The following is a 21,356-nucleotide window of genomic DNA, read 5'->3' as shown; positions in this document are numbered from 1 at the left end:
TCTCATGATACATGCTTATAAGTTAAAGTAACAATCTTGTATATACCTGAATTCACTTTTAGTCAGCTACCTCTACTGTTTGGCTATGGAAGCTTCATTTACACTCAAAAGAGAAGGAGAAAACAGACTTGGGGGGATTTTTTATATGACAACAACTAATACTTGGAGAAGATAGAGCAGAACCTGTTTGTAACATAGGTTTCATTTGTTTTGCGTTTTGTTTTTTGTTTTTAAGTGAAAATAATTTGCATTTGCATTTTAAAAGCAAAAATGTATTTTTGCGTTTGTTTTATTTTCCATGTTTGTAACTATGTTTACAACTTTGAAACTGAGACTATAACACTGCTTTCTGTAATACATCTGTTTTCTTCTTCAAGTTTGACTAAGATGTAGAGAGATTGTAGAAAGTGCTAGTAAACAGTAGGTGTGCCATCTCTCCAGAAACAGCAAATCCAAATTAAGCAACATACAGACAAATACTTTTATTATCTGATAGAAGAGACCTAGAGATAAATTAGTGTTTTCTCTCAAGGTGAAAAACATTAGTTTGGGCGACTGGTGACATTAAGTGGTAAGTGTCCCCAGGCAGGTGTTAAATAGTGCTTTCTGACAAGGAGACAGGCAGGGAAGAACAATGTTAGACAATATTGCCACAATAAATCCCCTAAAACAAGTGAAGCATCTGTACTTCAGTGTCTGTTGTGAACATCAACGGACCACATTTCTACTGAATGAAAGTAGTATCGAATTCTGAGATTATGAAATGGGATAATCAATATTTTCAGGTAGCCAGGGAAGAATACATGAAATTGTTTAATTCTTAGCCAGTAAGAAACTGATAGTCTAGACACTCAGTTCGGAGGGGACTTTTTGACTATTCTTTTTGAATAAATAAGACTTCATCAAATAAATATGTCTACGTAACAGAAACATCTGTCTAGGATGTAAACTAAGGGCTAGGCTCACATTGATTAACCCTTTTCAAGTGTTTCATTGTTTCGAAGGGTAAGTGAGCATATAGAGACATACGTTTTTATTGTTTACAATAACCAATAACAACTATATATTACAATATATTTATATAACAATATATTACATTGAATTAAGGATTTACAATGTCACGAAGAGAAAAGAAAGTGCTTACAGCCTGAACCCTGAGAGCCCCGTGAGAGATTTCCAAGAAATCTATCCTCAGGCAGATCTATCCTAAAGCGATGTTCTGTAGATAGCACATAGTTTTAATGTAGACATGTAGTTTTTGAGTGTGGTGAGTGACTAGCTCTCTGCAGTCACTTCATCCACTGTACTGACTCGGTCTGCATGGGCTATACCACTTAGCTCATACACCTAGTTTGCGTATGGACACATACCATGTAGATAGCTAAATGTCTGAATATAGGGTCAAATTCCACCTAAAATGTCAGATCTGGCGATCCTCAGAAGGTATGTGTGTGTGTGTGCCATAAAGTGAATAACAATGTTTCTTGAGGAGAAAAAAAAAATCTCATCCTATTTTTTTAGTTCTAAGCTTCTAAGGAAAGATAATGACAATGAAATCACATCCATTTCTTGCATTTTTCATTTCCTGAAAAAGTTAAATAGTTAGAAGTTAAACAGAGCTTTTTGTTCCTACAGTCTTAATTTACTATAGTGTAAAAAACTGATTTCTGCAGTACCAGCAGAGCAATCTCCACATTCCAGTATTTTGTTTTGTTTTTATTCTGGTGCATCCTATTAGGGCACTACTTTTTCCAGTCTTGTGTTCTTAATCCATGAATCCAGTGGATGAGAAAATTTGTTAAAATGCAGAAAGCTTAAAGTATACTGTATAAATTATTTCTGATAATAAATAAATAAATAAATAAATAAAGTTAATATATACTTATATATTATCAGAAAGATTTTTTTTTTTTTTTAGAGCTTGGAATTTGGCTTGTTTTGGCATATACCCCATGATCAAAGATTTTTATTCAAAGAAGGAAGGGAAGGAGAGAAGAAAGGAGGGGGAGAAAGAAAAATAGAACTAGAGAAAGAAAGAGGAGAAGGAGAAGGAGGAAGAAAAGAGGAAGAGGAAGAAGAAGAGAAAGAGAAAGAGAAAGAGAAAGCGAACCCTTTGGTTATTCAGAAAAAACATGCACTTTTCATGGTAGAACCTCTGAATTACTGTTTATCACCTTCATTTCCACCAGTTTTAAATGCCCTATTTCTTGATTATACTTGATTAAGGTGTTAAAAGTTTACTTTGCTCTTGAATAAATCATAGCTGGGATAGCTTTATCATTCCAAATTATTCCCGGATTCTTGTGATACTTCATATCAAACATGACTAAATTTACGTTCATGTGCATGCAACATGTAATCCTTAGAAGTTCCTATCTATCCAGCAATATACTTTTCTTGCTCTACTGAGCATAGCTAGTATGACCTTCATCTAGTCAACACAAGGATGCTGTAAAACAAAGTAATATTATATGATTAATGCTATTTTCCTTAATGAGTATTTATAAACATTATCGTAACAGGAAGTGAACTACATAAAAGGTTAGAAATTTAGCTTGTATGCACTCTGTATCAAAACCGTAATGGTCTACAAAGCTACTTTTAGATGTTCCACTTTTCACTCTCCCATTGGATTAAACACATTTTGAAATCCTCTCTAGGAGAAAAGCATTTTCATCTGACTGGGGTAGTTTCAGCTTCCTATTTCAATTCCATATCTGTGTCTCTGTTTAGCGTGGTAGACAACAGGCTACTTTCCATCTGGCTTTGGCACATTTTCTACAGAATTGCATGTTGCTTCTATGTTGTACCTATAGCACATAAATGGCTGACAAACGTGTGTGTCAAACCCTTTCCATGTGAGCAGATTTCCTGAGCATCCGCCTTCTGGAACATCTGGGATATTCCAGACAGACTGTGTAGGTGTGGAGAGGCTGTTGTAAAGAATCAGTTAATTGTGAAGATGTCTGGATTTTTTTTGAGTTGGCAAGTGTCCATTCTGCTTCTGAAGAAATATGAGGGTGAAGGCCTTCTATAAGGAGGCCCTTGTACCTGTTGCTACCAAGATTTCAGAGTCCCTTTCTTTTCCACCTTTGCGCTTCAGTGCCTTGAACACATACTAAAAAATGCTCCCAAAGTTGTTTTCAGTCTTGAAAACAAGAGGAACATGGAATGGTGTTACATGCATGTAGTAGTGGCTAATTTTCTCAAAACCATAGGAAATAGAAGGAACCTCAGGAATTCAGATTGTCCAAGAGATCCACAAACATTCTACAGTAGATGCAAGGTTGGACCAGGCTGCTGTGTGGCAGTTTATGTACCGTTATGCTACGTGCACCAGAAGAACCCCTGGCCCACTCAATTTTAACCTCCAGTGGTATCCACAGCCTGCTTTGGTAGCGTGTTCCATAGCTTTTAAATAGGCAGTTCTGGCAACACAAAATGTCTTAGGTAATGATTATATTTTCACATATGCAATGATATTTCATACCATTTTTGAGTCATATGTTCTCAGATTTTTCATATTTACCTACAGCTTTGGTATTTTGAAAATGAAAGTGGTGGGTGTAAGTGATGCTAAACATTTGCATGTATTTCTTCTGACTCTTGAGAAATACAAAATAAAAAGCCATGTTGTTTGGGGTATAAGATGAGCAGAAGAAATCAGGGCTAGTTAATTCCTTACTTTTTCTGTGTGACTGTGGAGCTATAGAAAGTTACAGAATAGCTTAAGAGGGGGCTGTAGCTGCACAGTAGTGATGTTCCTGCAATGTCTTCTAATGGTGGGGGGAAAAATTGGTTTAGGGAAAAGCTGAAATATAAATTTTCTTATTCCTTCCTCCTGTGTAGTAATTACAAGATAATAAATTGTGTTATTAATATTAATATTTCCGGTACAAAACATTATTGAGGTGGATCTGTTACCGTGACTCTTCCTTTTTATTAGTTTGTGACTTTTTTCTCACATATTGTGATCAAACTGTGACTTCTGCCACTGCATGTCACTGATTGCAGCCCTGATAATTACATATTGATGGACAGACAAGGTGCCCTGAAAATGCTGGAAAAGGTATCTCTAAGAACTGCCTCTAAAATCTTAATATTTAGTTTTTAACTTAAACATTTCAAGAAAAGAAATGTGTGCTCCTGTGGTAGACCCTCAATGGTATGGAGACTCTTCACTGTATGTGGGGAGAAAATACAGTTCTTAGAACCTGAATGAAATGGAACAATATATTTTTGGGTCAGTTTAGTAGAGTGGACACAGTTACCAACATTTCATTGCCAAACTGAGTCAGGTGGAACTGCCCATTATACACAGCTGCAATAACTTGCATAGTAAAGCAGATCCAGATATGAAAATTGATGCATATGAAAATATAAGATGTATCTGCTCGAGATGTGTTTATACGTTGACAATATAAAGTTGGTAGGTGCTGTGATACAAACAAGTAGTGACTCCCAAGTCAAAAAGAAAAATATAGGAATAAAATGTGCAGACTTCCAGCAGAGTTACATTGGCCACCGGTGCCAGATATCAGCATACTCACTTAAATTCAAAGTATAAAATAAAATTCCCAAACTTTTCATGTTCTGTTGATTCAGAGATGCCATTTTTAATGAAGTCATCCTTACTTAAAATTCTAAAGGAATGTCAAATAAACTCTTTATTTACAATTATTTTTATCCCTTAGAGAGAGAAAAAAAAAGATTTTTCAGAGAACATTTTTTCTAAAAGACAGTCAAAATGTTGGCCCACTCACTTCAGACTTCCAAAAAGTTCGTTTAGTTAGACAAATATATTATGTAGGTCATTTTCACATAGAGATTTATTTATTTACTTTTGCACAATAAAATTCTACTCAACATTTTTTACTTAGGCTCTGAAATCCTTTATTTTTGGCAAATTAGAACTAGGGTTGGGGTTGACTTTCAACTTTCTGACTTTGAATTTCAGTCAGCTGTGTAGCACATAATTGGAATGTTGTTTGGAGTAAGCACATTTTGAAGATGGTAGTATTCATATAATTTCCTCAGTTATAGAATCTAGAAAGAAGTATTTCACATGCTGCTCCCTTAAATTAAAGATTTCAGTGCAGAAAGGGGGTTTCTGGCAATAATTTATGATCTGCTATTTCATATCTTCTCTAGGAATATGACTTCATGAATTATTTATATTTATCTAAACCATTAATAAATTCAATACAGTACTGTTCTTCCTACCCCTATGAGAGGTCATTGAATTCAAATGGACTTTAAATAGATAGTGTAATCAACAAATATATAACATTTAATTATCATATTTCATCTAATAACAGTGTAAAAGGCCATCTAACATATATTACTTATTTTTTACCTCTTGGGAGCGACTTAGAAAAAATGTTCTCTGTAAAAGTTTTTAATTTATAATGTTGACATTTTAAAACTGATCTGACCATGTCCTTAATGCAAGTATTTTACAAAAGATTTTATTATATGCCATTTTTTAAGTGCATGTTTCCAAATATAGGAAATTTAAATGGAGTTATACTGGGAAATATAAATTATTTAAGCACAAAAGCTTTTAATAGATACTTGTAATTTCAAAGAGTAGAACGTAATGCATTAAAAACAGGGACAAATAAATGACTCTCACTTCCCAAGCATGCAATAAAATGTTTTAAAATATGGTATGAAGATGATCTCAAAATAGCCTTAATTCTTCTTGAATTCTTTCAGCCTGCTTCCTTATTGCGTTTATCATATCAGACAGAGGTTTCTGATTAGGAGCATAAGAACTTTGCAGCCTGTTTTTGCAGTCATCTGAAAATTAATTTCAAAATTGCCTATAAAATAAAAAGTAGATAAAGTGGAAGTAAATGCCTTCTAAGTGTAAGAACAACACTCCAGCATCCTACAGTTGTATAGGATGTAACCTCCTCTGCTTTGTCTAGCTTTTAAGAGACCAAAGCCTTGAATCCTACAGCTGCATGTCTGAATTACATTTTTTAAATAAGCAGTTTCTACATTTAGAACACCAACTATTTTCAGATGAATATTTCAAACAAATGCCCTGAATGTTGTCTAGTAATAAATGTGTTATGTTGCTACATATTTATAATATAGTAGTACTACATTGTTGTTGTTGTTCTAGCTGCTGCATATAACTATGGAGAGACACAGTCCTATGTACCAGAGATTAAACTACAAACAGATAAGACAAAAACGAGGAGAAAATAAGCAGCATCTGAAAGCCTTCTGTTTTTCAGGAATTGCCTAAAAGTAAATCAGAATTGAAGGTGCAGTTGTCCATAGCCAAACATTGTAGCCAGTGCCAAAGTAGGGGTCAGTTTATTTTTTAAGCTCTGCTTTAGTTAAGATATACTGTATGGTGATCCTATGGTTGCAAATTTTTCTGAAGGCAGTAAGAGCATAGTACAGATGAGTATCTGGATGCTATTATTTATACAGTTCCCTACATTTTGCACTTTGTTTTTTTAATATTCGTTATTCTGAGAGATTATGAAACTTCCTGAAAAGTTTGTTTTCAAATGTTTTATTTAAATCACTGAATGCCTAAAGCCTTAATTCAGTTTTCCCAATATATTTTAGTGTAGAGTATGCCATTAGGCCAAACATATTGTTTCAATTCTTACTGGTTTTCGGTTGTGATGGAGTTGTTTTCTTCTTGGTTAGAAGATTAAGTTATCTCTCACTCTTCTAGTTGGTTTATAGGGATAGAATTGCAGGAAGTGGTAGAGATTTTTGATAAGAGAACCCTAAAAAATGTTTGATGAGATGTGCTCACTCTATTCTGTTCTCCAGGTATGGAAACACACACATTCCCAGTGTGTTCCTCCATGCGTTACTTCCATTAGAGCCAGCAGGGATATAAAATGTTTATCAGTCTGAGTCTGGGGTCCATATCATTTATTACAAGATAAGCATACCATTCCTATCTGTGACATAGCTGAGCAAGAAGGTAAGGCTGAAGTTTCACAGTCATTTAACCTGCATAGGACTGCTGCACTTTGCAAGAGCTGGCACCTACCTGAGCTGATTTAGTGAGCTAACCTGGCAGAAAACTGCTCACCTTTTTACTTTATAGACTTCATTTACTTCTTGTTTAAATGCCTGCCTGCTGACGAGGCTGGATGACTGCTAGTTGTAGTATCAAGGAAGCAGTGACAGCATACAGGCTGGGAGGTGAAGGAAGAAGCAGGATTTCTGCACAGCCAGCTCTGAAATTAGCTCTGAAAACTGAATCCTGAGAGCTTTCCCTGTACTGTGATAGTTGCAAAAAGCTGCTGTGTAAACAGAAGTGAGTTAAGGTACAAAAGAGATTTAAAAGACATTGAAGTGAGTTTGCTTTATTTTAAAAAAACTTTTTATTTTCCATGCATCCCATTTATTCTATCTCAAACTTTGCAGAAATTTGGCAGTAGTGTTTGTTCTTCATATTTTTCTTCTCCTTTTTTTATCTATTCATTTTGTATCACTCTTAAGAGGACTAGGCACTATGATAGCAGGAGAGCCATCAGGTGTGAAAACACTGACTTGTATTTAAATATCTTTGTTTTAAAGAAGTATAGGATCCTGTAGGAATGAACTGTTAGGAATTTATTAGCATTCATTAATTGTTTTTTTCTGTCTCCGAAGTCAAGCACTTAGAGTAGCTAGAGCTGCTTTCTGTGCCTTTTAATATCGTTCTTTTTTCACACCTCCAACAAATTTGAAAAGGTGGCATGTTTTGAAGAAGCGTGTTTTGAAAACTTGCTTTAAATCTCAAGCAAAGCTAGAAAACAATGATATTGAGCACAATGACTGGTACATTTCCTTGAATTCATTTGTACATTCGGCAGTCACTGATCAACTCAGAACATAATTTTAGACATGATATTTTTCAGCAAAAACAAGGCAGAGTTTTTTAATACTTCCAGTAGTTCAGTTAAATATTGTAAAGTCTTCCAAAATCAAAAGTGAACGTTATCATATTAAAAAAAAAAAAAAAAAAAAAAAAAAAGAATGAATTTAAACTATAAAAGCTGTAGAACTTCAATGAGTTGCCCTGTTTAAGAAAAGGAATGCTCCACAGAGTTAGTGGGATCATGCATAGCTTCAGCTCTTTTTGGTTGTATTTGACCCTGGATGGTAAACAGAAGGTTTATACATTTATACATCTATATTTGATTTTTTATGATATATATGTATATATACTCTTTGACAATTTTATGTAATAAATATTGTGAATATTGTGCAATTTTTGCACTCTAAACTTTACTACTAAAAGCAGAAACATTGTCCCTTGCATCTAGTTTTCAAAATCTAAAGCAACACACACACAAAAAAGGTGTTCATATCTAGGCAGTGGTAGTCCGAGTATCTCATTTGGTTTTATTCTTAGGACCCCATAGTTCTCTTTAAGCTACTTTTAGATGTAAGTGTATAAATTACATAGTCTATATATAAATTACTAAAGTCTGAGTATTTTTCATCCATCCTTGGAGAGGAGAGGTATAGGTAGTTCTATCCCGATAAGCATAAATAGGAAGCCAAGTACCGACAGAGGAGGCTTTTTCTTCTGCTTGCTTGCACTTTATCTGTAATCCTTCATATAATTTGAACTGTAATATTTATCACTTATACATGCATAAAACTGCTGGGCTTCAGTTCTTCTGTAACTAAAACAAATTAATACATTTGTCTTCATTAGTTGAACATAATACATAAAAATGGATGCAAATTATTTATTTTTATGCAGATCAGACCATGTATTGAAACTAATCTGGGAATTTCAACTGCTTTAGCAGTTAATTTATTGTTGCTAAAATGTAAAAATGTGTAACTAAAATATTTGATGGGAGAACTATCGTTATAGTTACATCAGAAGTATGAGTGTGTTAAGGCACTATTCGTGAAAGAGTTAAGAGACTGCGTTTCATATCAATAAAAGATTACCAGAAAACTTAACTTCCAGTAGCTATTGCTAGCAGACTCTGCCTTAGAGAAGCTGAGTTTCCAGTGGGAATTTACTGAATGGGTATAAATAAAGCAAAGACATTAAAACTGCAGCATTGACATAATTGCGCCTAGAACTATATGTGTATTGAATTGTCAAAGATTATTTACAAACAGAAACTGTCTCAGTCCTGATATAATTCCTTCCAGTTAGAAGCAAACTATTGTATTGCATCTCAGCACATAGGGTTTGCATGCTCTTAGGTATTCCCAGTCTGAAAAAGCTGCAGCATCAACTATTTCTTTTGTCTGCCTCTTGTATTTCCTGGTCAAGGGTTCTTTTTTTCACTGCTTTTTGGAAATGGGACCTCAATTTCTAGCAACCCCAGTCCATGCAGTAAATATCACCTCCCTCCCACTGTCTGCTGGTTTAACTGCCATACTTCCAGGGTCTTCTGTGAGACATGCAATCCCTGAAAGCAAACTGAACACAGCCTTTGTAAGGTTTACAAAAAGCAGTCATTCTTGTGTGTGTATGGTTTTTACTTCTTTCCCTAGAGAAAATAATAAACCTACCTGCCTTTATCTCCTTTGCACTCTTGGTTGTTCTTTAGGTCTAAATAGTTCAGGATCTGCATCTTCCAAATCCAGGAGTCTTTCTTGCTCATGCAGCTAGTTACTTTCTTTTTCAGTTGCCTTCATAGTTTATTTAGATATCTTTCTGTGAAAAATATTCGTTATTCTTCTTCCCTACCTTTAGCTAATGCATGCTAACTCTTTCATTTCTGGGTTGTTTTTTCACGTGTATCTATTTCTATGGGGAAAAAATTGCCTTTAAGGATTATTCTCTTCCTTTTCCATTTTTTCCCTTACTCTCAGCTCGTGTTGAGGGGATAATGGGTCCTGTTAGTGCTACTTCCCCCTGGGAAAATACTGAACAGCATGTTCAAGCAAGATTTCCTCAAATCCAGAGCCTTTCAGATGCAGGTGATTTTTCTCTATCAGAGAAAGATTTGTGAGAGATCTGATGACAGCCAGCTTGAGATCATGAAGGCTGAGAGAGCTGTGAAAGGAGAGTAGACTTTTCTGGGAATACGGAAATTTGTTATAATTTTGACTGTACTTCCCTTTCAGATAAGTATATGCTTCTTCCCTATTTTTCTCCTGTCTCAACTTCTTTCCATCTTTGCCTTTTCCAAACCTTCTTCTCCAACTAGGCTTTTCTTTTCTTGAGTTTACTTCTTTCATAACTATCCCCAGCCCTTTCTCCCTTCTTCCACCCGAAGAAAAACATGTGGAAGATGTCAGACACAGCCTTGGTGGTGTGTGGCTCACTTTTTATGTGTTGAATCATTCAACAATAGAACATTTCTTACCTACAGCTAAAATTCAAAAGTTTATATATCGATACATTCCTGAAATCCCTATGGTAGCTTCACAAATGCGTATGTTGACACTTTGATGACCCTACTTTGAGCAGGGGGTTTGCCCTAGATGACCTACAGAGGTCCCTTCTGACCTCAGCAGTTCTGTGATTCTCTGTAAGTATGTATGCGAACTGTGATCATACATAAATTTCTGTCTTTGGTCATAGTATTGAAACTCAACATTTTTGTGATGAAAGTATTTCACACTCTTTAGCTACCCAATCAGGACCCTTCTCTTTGAACACTGACTCGAATTTTCATCCAAAAGGGGTAAAGAGACGCTATTGACTGTCATTCTCTGAGCCTACCAAGTTTCATTTTTTGCACCCAAATGATTTCCTTGTATTGGAAAAGAAATTCAAAACTCTGAATGCTCTTCAGTCATCTGAATTCTTGTTGTCTCATCCAGCCCTACTACTGAGGATTCTCTAAGTTGGCTGGGATAAATGAAAAGACTTGATGACTGGAACCAACAGCTTTGAATCTGTCATGGTGTTTTATGGACAGACTACACAGTGAATGAAATGTTGAAATCTTATACAATAGCCAATGTTTTAAGTACCTATTGAATATTTGAAGCTTCTTACTCTCACTGTATGTATGATGCAAACAGTTATTTGATGTTTCCTTTTCCCAAAGATCCATGAAGAACTGGCTCTGTTGCCTTTCTAATCACTTTAACCTTGTAAATCAAATTAGGGAAGAGAAATCTGCATGGAAAAACTGAAAGAGTTAGCTTCTCATATTTATTAGAAAGATTATAAATATATGGAACACCACTTGATAGAACAGTAGCAGCTTCTTACTGTCATCTGTAAATATAGTGTGAAATTTTGTAGGAACCATTCTAAAGGTCTGAAGTTGTTGCGTAGCTTGAATACAGATTGCCCAGATAAAATGCCACTGCTCTTAGATGTACCAACAGCTACTTCATACTTCACTCATGATAACAAATCTAATGGTAAAATACCTTCTGGGAAATTAGGGTGGTGTCTGCAAAGTCATGGCCTGGGTTAGGGTGGTGTCTGCAAAGTCATGGCCTGGGTTTTCAGATCTGGGCACCTTCTGTTACGACCCAAGGCTTTTCTAATTTTTAGTTATATTCTACCTACCTGCCTGAAATCTTCATGTGTTGTAAAACTGCATATAGCATTTTCTTTAGCTTACTTTGTTCAGCTGTTGCTGTGTAGTGTTAGAAAACGATTTCCCACAAAGGAAGCTGTTGTAAATCACTCAAACACAAGTGATGTAGGTTTACAAAGCAAATTTTAAACAATTGATATATAAATAAGAAATAGTTTTAGCTACAATAAAATTATCACTCATTTCCTCAGTATAGATTTCAACATGGGTATTTTGTGGCTGCCCAGTTCAACAGCAGCAGAGAGATAATAACACACTAAGCTTATGACCTTTTCAGTGAACTTTCTTTGGTGTTACAGTACATGTAGACTCCATAAAAGAAAGTTACTAACTTTTACTCTTTGTATTTATTCTGTCTAAAGCCTATACTTTAGAGCTGAGTTTTTACAGTGATAGTCTGAGAAGGAATTGAGAAAATTATACAGGGTTAAAAAATGCAAAAGAAATATTAGAATATGTGTATCTAATACAATAATGTAATTATGATCTGAGTATGTACAATAGTGAAAAAAGCCTTGTTCATCCTATTCAGATTATTTTGATAGCAAAAAAGAAAACATAGGAACATAGTATAAGTTAACCAGTAAAACCTATATCATCATCTCTTATTTAAATTTTTCATGGTGGGCATTTATGTTCTTTATGTTTTTTTCTGTAATTTACTCACTAGCAAAGGATAAATATGTTTTGAGCTAGTTACAACTTAGTATACCCAAGAATGTCCCCTTTTCAGTGCCAAAGACATAAACACTTACAAAAGGGAGGATGAATGGCTATTGTAGTGCTAATTCTCCCCTGTATTAATCTAATTTTAATATCAGTTATGGTGCATGCTTATAGTTAAGAGAATTATGAGAAAATTATTATGAAACAAGTCTCAGATAAATGATCTTTCTTGGTTACAATTGGTTAAGCTGGTTACAGTTTTAGAAAGGTACATGAACTCCTTTAAGATAGTTCTGTAGAGACAGGGCCAAAAATTTAGTCAGTTGATGGTAATGACTGGGAAGAAGTGAAACTAATTAGATAACACAAGAACTTATGAAATTTCTTTCATTACATTTTGCATAAAATACTATTTTTAAAGTGTTCTCTGATTCTTATCAGCAACATGTCTTTTCTGAGCCATATATGAAAAGTGGCTCTGAAGCAAATTTTTATATATATATATATATATATATTTATGTATATATATGTATATAAAAAGGGAATGATGAGCAGTTTTGTTTAGGATTTGGTTTTGAATCTGTTTGCTATTTCAATTCGATATGGGATAGCTTAGATTGCTGTAAACCTCTGTTGAGGATTTTGCATTGTAATAATTAGAACTTAATGAATATTTAATGATTATAATGTGTCTAACGTTACGTATGGTAATGCACACAAGTCTTAAGGTAGCATGAAGTGTGCAAGGTTAACAATCAGAATTAGGAAACACTCCAATTTTGTTAGAGAAATGTTAACTCATCCTGATAAATATTTTATCTTGGTATATCTTTTGAAAACAAACAAACAAACTAACCCCTTAAAATTTAGAGTTATGTATTTAATCCAAAAAACAAGGTTGGGAAAAATCTGATGTACATGGAATGCAGCAAAATTAAGATTGCAAATATTAGTTATTTGAAACCTGCCACTTTATTATTATTTATTCCCAATGTTGTTTGTAATATGTAGGGTAGTTAAAAACATTTAAAAAGACTTCTTCATGCTGAGAAGAGCTTAAAGCCCATGAGAAAATAGAAAGGCAACTCATAGATGAGCAAGAAATATACTTTCTTTTAACGTTTAAATCAATATAATATTTTAATATATTAATCATAAATGCCTAGAAAATGTATATAAATGTTATTGTACTAGACCTTTGTGAAATATTTTTCTTGGAGTGGCAAAACCAGGATTTTCACTCCTTTCTACATTAAAAAGAACTATATCTATTGAAAGTTTATTAATATAGCTGTTGTTTTCAGTAAACACTGGAGGACATGTAAACTTAGGAAGTGTATTTAAGCTCTGTGTGTCTGCAATGCTTTGTTACTAATTTATATGTACCTTAGAGGTGAGAATGCTGTAATGTCTGAGCATTCATAAATATGAAACACTAGCTTTGCTCCGAGGCACAGAGCTAGGAAACAGGAAAAATGTTTCAGTTACCATAACAAAGAAAGTCTATATCAAAGCTCTTTTTTAGAATCTACATCTTAAATCCTGGTCTAGTACAATGACCACAGGACTGTTTTGTACTCTTAAAACTACCTGACTAATTGCTACCTCTTGTGGAAATAGCTAATTTTGCTGCGCAGAAAATCTTTTCATCAGTGAAGTTTTTTTTTTTTTTTTTTTTTTTTTTTTGATAGTCAACCTACAGAAGAGGTCAGGGTATGAACATCCTCCAGGATCCAAAGAATCTGGGTAGTGCGGCTTGCTCATTTATTTGGGATAAAGGAGGCTGTTCTCCCATGTCATATAGGCAACAGCTGTTCCCTTTTCTGTTCTTTCCTGGCTCTTCTCATCAGCGTGGTGTATTGCTTGCTTCCTATGCTTGCCAAAGGATTTTAATCAGTCAGATCCCCAGCTACTGCAAAGGCATTACTCCATGACCTGGAAAGGGTCCTTAGTACCCTTTTGCAAAGTGGTGCTGAGGGTAGAGCCAGGGACTGGTCGCTTGCAGGCTTCCTCTCCCTTCTTCAGATGTTGCTTGGAGGCTTTTGAATCCACAGATAGGAAAAATGAATGGAGCTGTGATGATCCTTCTCTCTACCCCTTCACTCCCATCCCAGTGAGAGAGGGTTGCCACTTCTAGGGAGCAAAGCTGGCTGCGCCTTTTAAAAGAAAAACAATTCTGTGGAACTAAACTAAGGGTTTCTACTGCCGCCCGTACCCCTGAGCCGCCTATTGCTTTCCTATGGTATGTTATAACTGTGGCTGTCAGTCTTTATTACTCAGTGCTGAGTTTGTTACAGATTACCGGAACGTGTTTCAGGACCTGTGATGCATGAGGCTGTAGGATGTTGTTTTTCCATGAATCCTTGTGGGCTAAACTTCTACTGCACAATTTTGCGTGAATGAAACCCCTTCGAGTCTTGTGTCTGTCACGTTTAAGTCTCCAATATGCATGAAATTTCAGAGAAACTGAATTTCACATACTGTATTATCAGTTATCCCTTAGGAAGGAGAGGCTGTCCCGAAGGACCAGACTGAAATTTATGTTGTATAAAGAGAAGGAAAGCTTCAGCAGCTGTGGTAACCGATGGAAATATATAATAGATGGCTTAACAAACAAAACTTTCAAGTATGACCCAGCTGCATGTGCAACCGAATTGGTGGCAAAACATTTAATCTGTGATTCCATAGGCCTTAAGTGTGAGAAGAACACAGAGAAATGCAGACGTGCCAAGACTTACATGGTTCTACCCATCCCCAGTAGTATAAATGGGGTTAGAAAGAGACTTTAATGGAAACTTTAGCTATGCCTGCATTGGAGTCAGGCTGTGACTGCAGCTTATATATATGTACACATGCTAGCTTTAGGGTAGATAGATCTATCTAGTATAACCTCATTGCAAATGAGTTCATGCTGGAAAAAACTTCCCCAAAAGATTGCCTTTTTTTTTTTTTTTTTAATTACTACCTGTTACAATGCAGTTAACCCATGCTGAGTTCAGTGCTTCTTCCTCTCCAATGCTAAAACCAGAACATGAATTAGTTACTTTACTCAGTATAAACTAATAACACAGGCACTAGCTTTCAAATTTCAAAATACCAAATAATTTGTAGAAACTCTTTCTCTTAATAAAATGCCTCAGGATGATGAAATATAAACAAGTTTTCTAGTTCAGTATTTGCTTAATGAAGGGCTGAGTAGAATGCTACCATTTCTTTTTATTTGCTTACAGCCAAATTCAGTTGCATAGTTTCCAGTACACTCCAACCCGTTTAAGGGTGTCTTTGATATTTACCATGTGAATGACTAAAATAGAGACTAAGGGTAAGCAGGGAGTAGATTTCACTGAATTATAATATTGCAGGAAACATCTTCAAGACCAGCCAGATCAGCAGGATTTCAGCATATTAATCTGTATGCAATGAAGTCTCAATATATAAAGATTACGTGTTCATAAGTTAACTAAACACATAATTATGTGCATACATTTTTATATACTGAGACTCCGGGGAAGAAAATCTATCCATGTATAACTTCTGGAAGATTTCTGAGACTTAGCTGTCTTAGTTTTGTACAGATGCTTTAGATAATAAAATTTATGCAAATAAGCTTTCATCTTTATTTTAAATCTTCATATTTGGGTTACTGAAAATAAAAATCATTGCTTCATTCATGATGATCATAGGAAGCCACAAAGGTATCCAGCACCTGTAGAAGTCAGAAGGTCTAAGGAAACTCTTATTCTGGTGGACATTCTCATTCCTGCAAACTGCGGGGGCAGTGGGATCAGCAAATAATGTGTGTATTATGTTGTATTGGTCCTCCAGTCCCTGTCTTTCATGGGATATTTGATCATTTGTCAGAGAAAAGAAAGCAGTAACAGCCTTGAGAAGAAGGGGCAGAAAAAGTCAGATATTTCTGCATTTCTCTCTTTCTCTGTACTCATTGGAAGACGATATGTATATATTTTTTCATATATACATATGTATATATGTATATATATGATTTTGGGATGGAATTTTAAATACCTCTGTCTCTCCCAGTCCTCCCCCATGCACACACTAGTAAGATTTTATTAAGATTTAATTTACTACTTTATTCTTATTCACACTGCCTTTATTTTGCAAATGCATTCATATATATATGGTCTATGGTATAATTATTTAAAATATTTAATTTTAGCTTTAAAGTTTCAATCCACATTTTATTTTGTCTTCTGAACAGTATTTTCTTAAATAATGTTTCGGGTTCTAAAAAACCAGACAAATAAGCCATGACCTTCCTAAAGTACCTTATGGAAGAGCTCATTCCATTCATATTCATCTACCACTCAAGCAGAAAGGACTGATTGTGAAAATTACTGCTAAATTACCAACATTTGCTGAAATTTTTCATTTCTAAAAGGAAAAAAAAAAGTAGTTTTAAAGAATGTAACCTGGATGCCTTGTCTATATTCTCTATTTATTTTCTACTCTTTTCCTACAGTAACTTTGTCATCAAACATCCGACCATGATAATTTTAACCACTTCAGAGGCTTCTGGGCAGACTTCGCCATCACTAGGACTTGTAATCCAACTTGCATCTAAGAATAAAAATCTAGGAGCAAGTAAAATCTTAGGAAAGAATATTCTTGCTGTGCTTCCTTCCTTTGTTATCTTAATATCTGAATCAGTGACAACAACATTAAAAATGACTTATTTTTCAAACATCAGATTATTAGGTCGTCTCAAGTTGTTTGTTGAGAAATAGAAATCAATGAATTTAAGTAATTGTAAGTCATTCAGGAATAGAATAGAATTACAATATTGAATGCTGGTTGTTTGACATGTATAAATTTCCACTTTGGGATATTCTTTAAATATTTAATTTAACAGTGGCAGTATGCAAGGCTGGTCATTCCACACTCAGTATTGATCTTACTTACAAGATTACCATTTTTAAGACAAGGTAATAAGATATAGTAAATATAAATATTGCAGTAGGCACACCAAAGGCCTTATAACCTGTCCATTGCAGAAATATGTGCACAAAAAATTGCAATTTACCAATACAAAGTGATACAAATACTGATGAAATTAATCACTATTTGAATGCATATTCCCAATGCAATCCTTGCAATCTCAACTAATTGTAGATAGGATTATCTTGTGCTTCATGATTTCTTTCTATGAATTCCTCAGTTTATTCATTTTTTAAGTACTTCAAACGGACTAGAATTGTATGTGTACAAATCTGGCCCCTAGAATATATAAATAATAGATGAAGAATAGTTGTTGCTGCCTATATTCAGACCAACAGAAAGTGTGGAAACAAAATGCAAATCAGTTTAATTAGAAAGCAGCCTGTCAAATCAGAAGAGTCTTAGACTGGGTCCAAAATTATTTCTCAAGATCTAGTGTAATTTAAGGTGTTGTTGTTGTTACATATTTATAGGTAGTGCAGCACTGAAATATCCCCAAAAGATTATAGCGTGCACTTACACTTCCCCAGGCTCTTGTGGTCTAATCTCTTTCCTTCTTCCATCTGACTGAAGAAATGTGTCAAGTTCATGCTTTTGCAAAGTTTCACTATCATCAGAATGGTCTAAAATGCTGCGACTTAGACTCCTGCTTGTGCAACGGAGCTGAAGAAGAATTTTTTTTTCACCTCCCTCTGTTTCGCTTATAGTCCTATCTAAATACAGTTTAGTTCCTAGTACAGAACCCATTCTTCCCTGAGCAAATAGATGATAAAAATGTAGGGCCTTGCAATTTACTTTGAGGTCAGCTCTTCCCACCTTTTATTCTGAAATAAAGGAACAAAGCCTAGAGTGTTTTTGAATTAATGGTTTGTTTTGTGTTTTATTTCCAGGCTGGTAGAGTAACCCTTCTCACCAGCTACATTGTCATGACAAATTCTCGTTGTATAAGAATAAATTGAATGCTATGCTCAGGGAGAAGAAATTTCAAACAAAAATATATGTTTTCCAAGAGTGATATAATATATTCTATGCATACATTCCTTCAGCTCCTTCCACCTAGATGACGGTATGTCTGAAACAGTCAAATGGGTAGCATCTCTCTAATAGGATGTTGAGGAATTTTTTTTACAGTATCAAATTAATGAAAATACATTTTATTAGCAACTGGAGATGCTGGATAAAGTTGTAACTAGTAAGTAGCATTATTATAACAGAAAGAAAAGGAGGAGGGCTCCTTTGTAGAGCTGCATTCCTATCAACATCATGTGAAAGAGGGGGTAGCATGACTTTTCATCTACTCATTTTTTTACCAGGATTTCTTATCCACTTTAATGAAAAGTCTTTTGTTCCTGTTTTCAAAGCAGCAGCAGCAGAATGATGGCTTTGTTGTCTCCTTAAACATTACACAAAATATGAACATAGAAAGCACTTCTGACTTATGTGATTTACTTGTAACTATTGAGAAAACAAAAGCTTTTTCCTTTACCATCGTTTACTAATTGATGTAAATTGCAAAATACTCATTAAGAAGTCTCTATGCTCTATGCAGAGAAAAAGAAAAGCAGACGACATATGAAGACATAACACTTTACCTTGAAAACTGCTCTTTGAAATACTGAAACATTCAGAACCTGTGAAATTATCCTAAGTCATTAGGATATTAATGTTAAAATATGTAAAACATGTTAAAATATGCAAATGCATATCCATGTTATCCAAACACACTTAACTCTGTCTTTCTGAATACATTACTACCTGATACTTTTAATATGAAATAAATGGGTGTTTGGAAGGTATCATAAACATTTGACAGTTTATCAAATGGAGACTTTTGTGGCTTAATCCTGAACACTGAGTTGTTGTTTCTTTTTTTAATAAATAATAGTATAAAGTGCCCTTTATATTCCAGATCTTGAGTGGGCTTTAGACTAGGAAGCAATAGCCTGTAGACCTAGGTATATGAAACTAATTCTACTGCAGTATAACTAAAAAGCTGATGTGAATTAAAAGGTGGATACTCTTTGGCTGAGTTTAATAGCTGGATCAAGTTTTGTGTGTGTGTATGTACGTGTGTGTGCACTTGTAGGTTTGTATTTATGTGAGCAATGTGACCAGGGTTAGATGTACATGTTTTTCCCATTAAGAACTTATAGCTGTAAAAGAAGAGGATGCAGTTGTTCTTGTAATGTTTTCTTACATTTCAATCTTCTCAGAAATACCTACCTTTCCTTAAAACGTACACCAGTGCAATATTTTCTCTGTGATCTCTTTAGGTTCTCCATATAGAGACAAGATCACTATAGCAATTCTTCAGCTGCAAGAAGAGGGCAAACTCCACATGATGAAGGAGAAATGGTGGCGAGGCAATGGCTGCCCAGAGGAGGAAAGCAAAGAGGCCAGTGCTTTGGGAGTTCAAAACATTGGAGGAATCTTCATCGTGTTGGCAGCGGGATTGGTGCTTTCTGTCTTTGTTGCAGTCGGGGAGTTTTTGTACAAATCCAAAAAAAATGCCCAGTTGGAAAAGGTAAATATTGTCTTTTACTATTTAATTTTATGATTATGGTCTATTCAGACAATATTTTAAGCTTCTGGTAGCCAAATGTAGCTGCATACTGATTATTTATCATATAATGCATATCATATAATCCTATATAACAAAGGATCACAACAGAGTACCCCAAATTTAATATTTACAGCTTGTAATTTGTCTTCAATATGTTTAATTGTAGCCAGCTTTCAGGACAAGTGACTATTTCTCCTCTTATTCAAGCCTGAAAAAAGACAGCTTTTTACTGCTGGAAGTTCACTGCAGTTAATTTTATGGATGAAGAAGAAATCCGAAACTGTAATGGGAAACTAATCTTCTACAGATAATTCTGATTTTCAAAAGACAAAACTGTCTGTAGCTCAAAGTTAAAAATCTAAAAATGTCTCTATAGAAATGTTCTTTCCAGAAGTTTACACTTGAAAAAGTTGTTCTGGTAGCATTTGGAAAGATTGCATCAGCATGATTCTTTGTGGTTTTACTATTGATTATGATTTGATGTCCTGTGATTTTAAACTCAGTTTTGAAAGTTCTAGTGTTAATTTTTTCTGTACTTACAATTTATACAACCACAATACTGTAACTATGCCAAAACTACTACAATTTTGTAAAATTCTTAGCTGGAATATTTTCCAGACAGTTTTGCATTTTAAAAAAGCCTCTCTCTATTTGCACATTTTTAAAACCTAAGCTCAAACTATAGATTTTATTGCTATGACATATTTTGAATTTTAAAAATGGAGAGGAACTGTGGATTTTTTACTATTTTTTTTCCTTTGGGGGAGCTTCTGACCTATGTCAATTCCTATATTTGTATTTAATAATTTAGTTTAATAAAATCAGTAGTAAGTCCAACAAATATATTTATATTGATATTTTTCCAGATGCTACTAGCGAATTTTTGTAACTTGATTATTCAGAAAACTTAAGATTTGTATTCAGTCCTTTTAAGCCACCTTTTGGTATGCAAGTGTCCTTTAATGCATATATTGTTAAAGACATTTTTGCTATAACACACAAAGGTAGTGTGAGGTCACAAGGTCCGAAGTAGAATTTGAACTTTGGTACATTTTATTATATTGTAAAAAGACCATTTAAATTCTCTTATTTATCACATTATAGGATGATTCATTGCTGTTAACTTAGTACTGAAGTGTTGTGTTTCTGAAAAGAATTTGTGAGGAAAGAATACTATTTACTTAAATAACCTATGTATATCTCAGTAATTTATACCTTCTTAAGGTGGATATGGATTACATACTGATATCAGAATGATTTGGTTTAGCTTTTCTGGACTTTTAAGAAATACTTATTCAGAAAACTAGGACTATTTGATAGTAATTTTGTAACATCAGTTGCTTAGTGTTTTGTAGGGTTTGAATGCATACCTTACTTGACAGTGACAGCATGACTTGACTGTAGAAAATTGTGCGAGGAAGCAAAACAAAACTGTTCTTATTTAAGGATTTGTTTCTGTGAGTCCTATTTTTTTTTTTTTTAATAATGGCAAGAGATAGCAACGAGTGGAGTTATCTGAACTTTTTACAATGCTTGTACCAGAAGGATCTCATCATATCATCAAGTGTTGAGATACATTTGAAATTTAGGAATAAATCTGAAGTAGTTGATAGGGTCAAGTATCCCTCTCTTCCCCCTTGCTCTTCATCTCTTCCCTGCCC

General features: G+C 34.5%; 1 protein-coding gene across 1 annotated transcript in view; it reads left to right on the top strand.

The window, feature by feature from the left end:
- GRIK2 (glutamate ionotropic receptor kainate type subunit 2) overlaps positions 1 to 21,356 on the top strand; it is a 413,047-nt gene that overhangs the window by 376,116 nt on the left and 15,575 nt on the right. The window contains exon 15 of the mRNA XM_062570999.1: positions 19,406 to 19,656. Within this exon, the coding sequence (XP_062426983.1) occupies positions 19,406 to 19,656 (251 nt within the window). The remainder of the gene's footprint in view (positions 1 to 19,405; positions 19,657 to 21,356) is intronic.

The sequence above is a fragment of the Rhea pennata genome, chromosome 3 (assembly GCF_028389875.1).
Source record: "Rhea pennata isolate bPtePen1 chromosome 3, bPtePen1.pri, whole genome shotgun sequence".
Taxonomy (NCBI): domain Eukaryota; kingdom Metazoa; phylum Chordata; class Aves; order Rheiformes; family Rheidae; genus Rhea; species Rhea pennata.
Note: the sequence above shows the minus strand (reverse complement) of the source record. Positions and strands in the feature narration are given on the sequence as shown.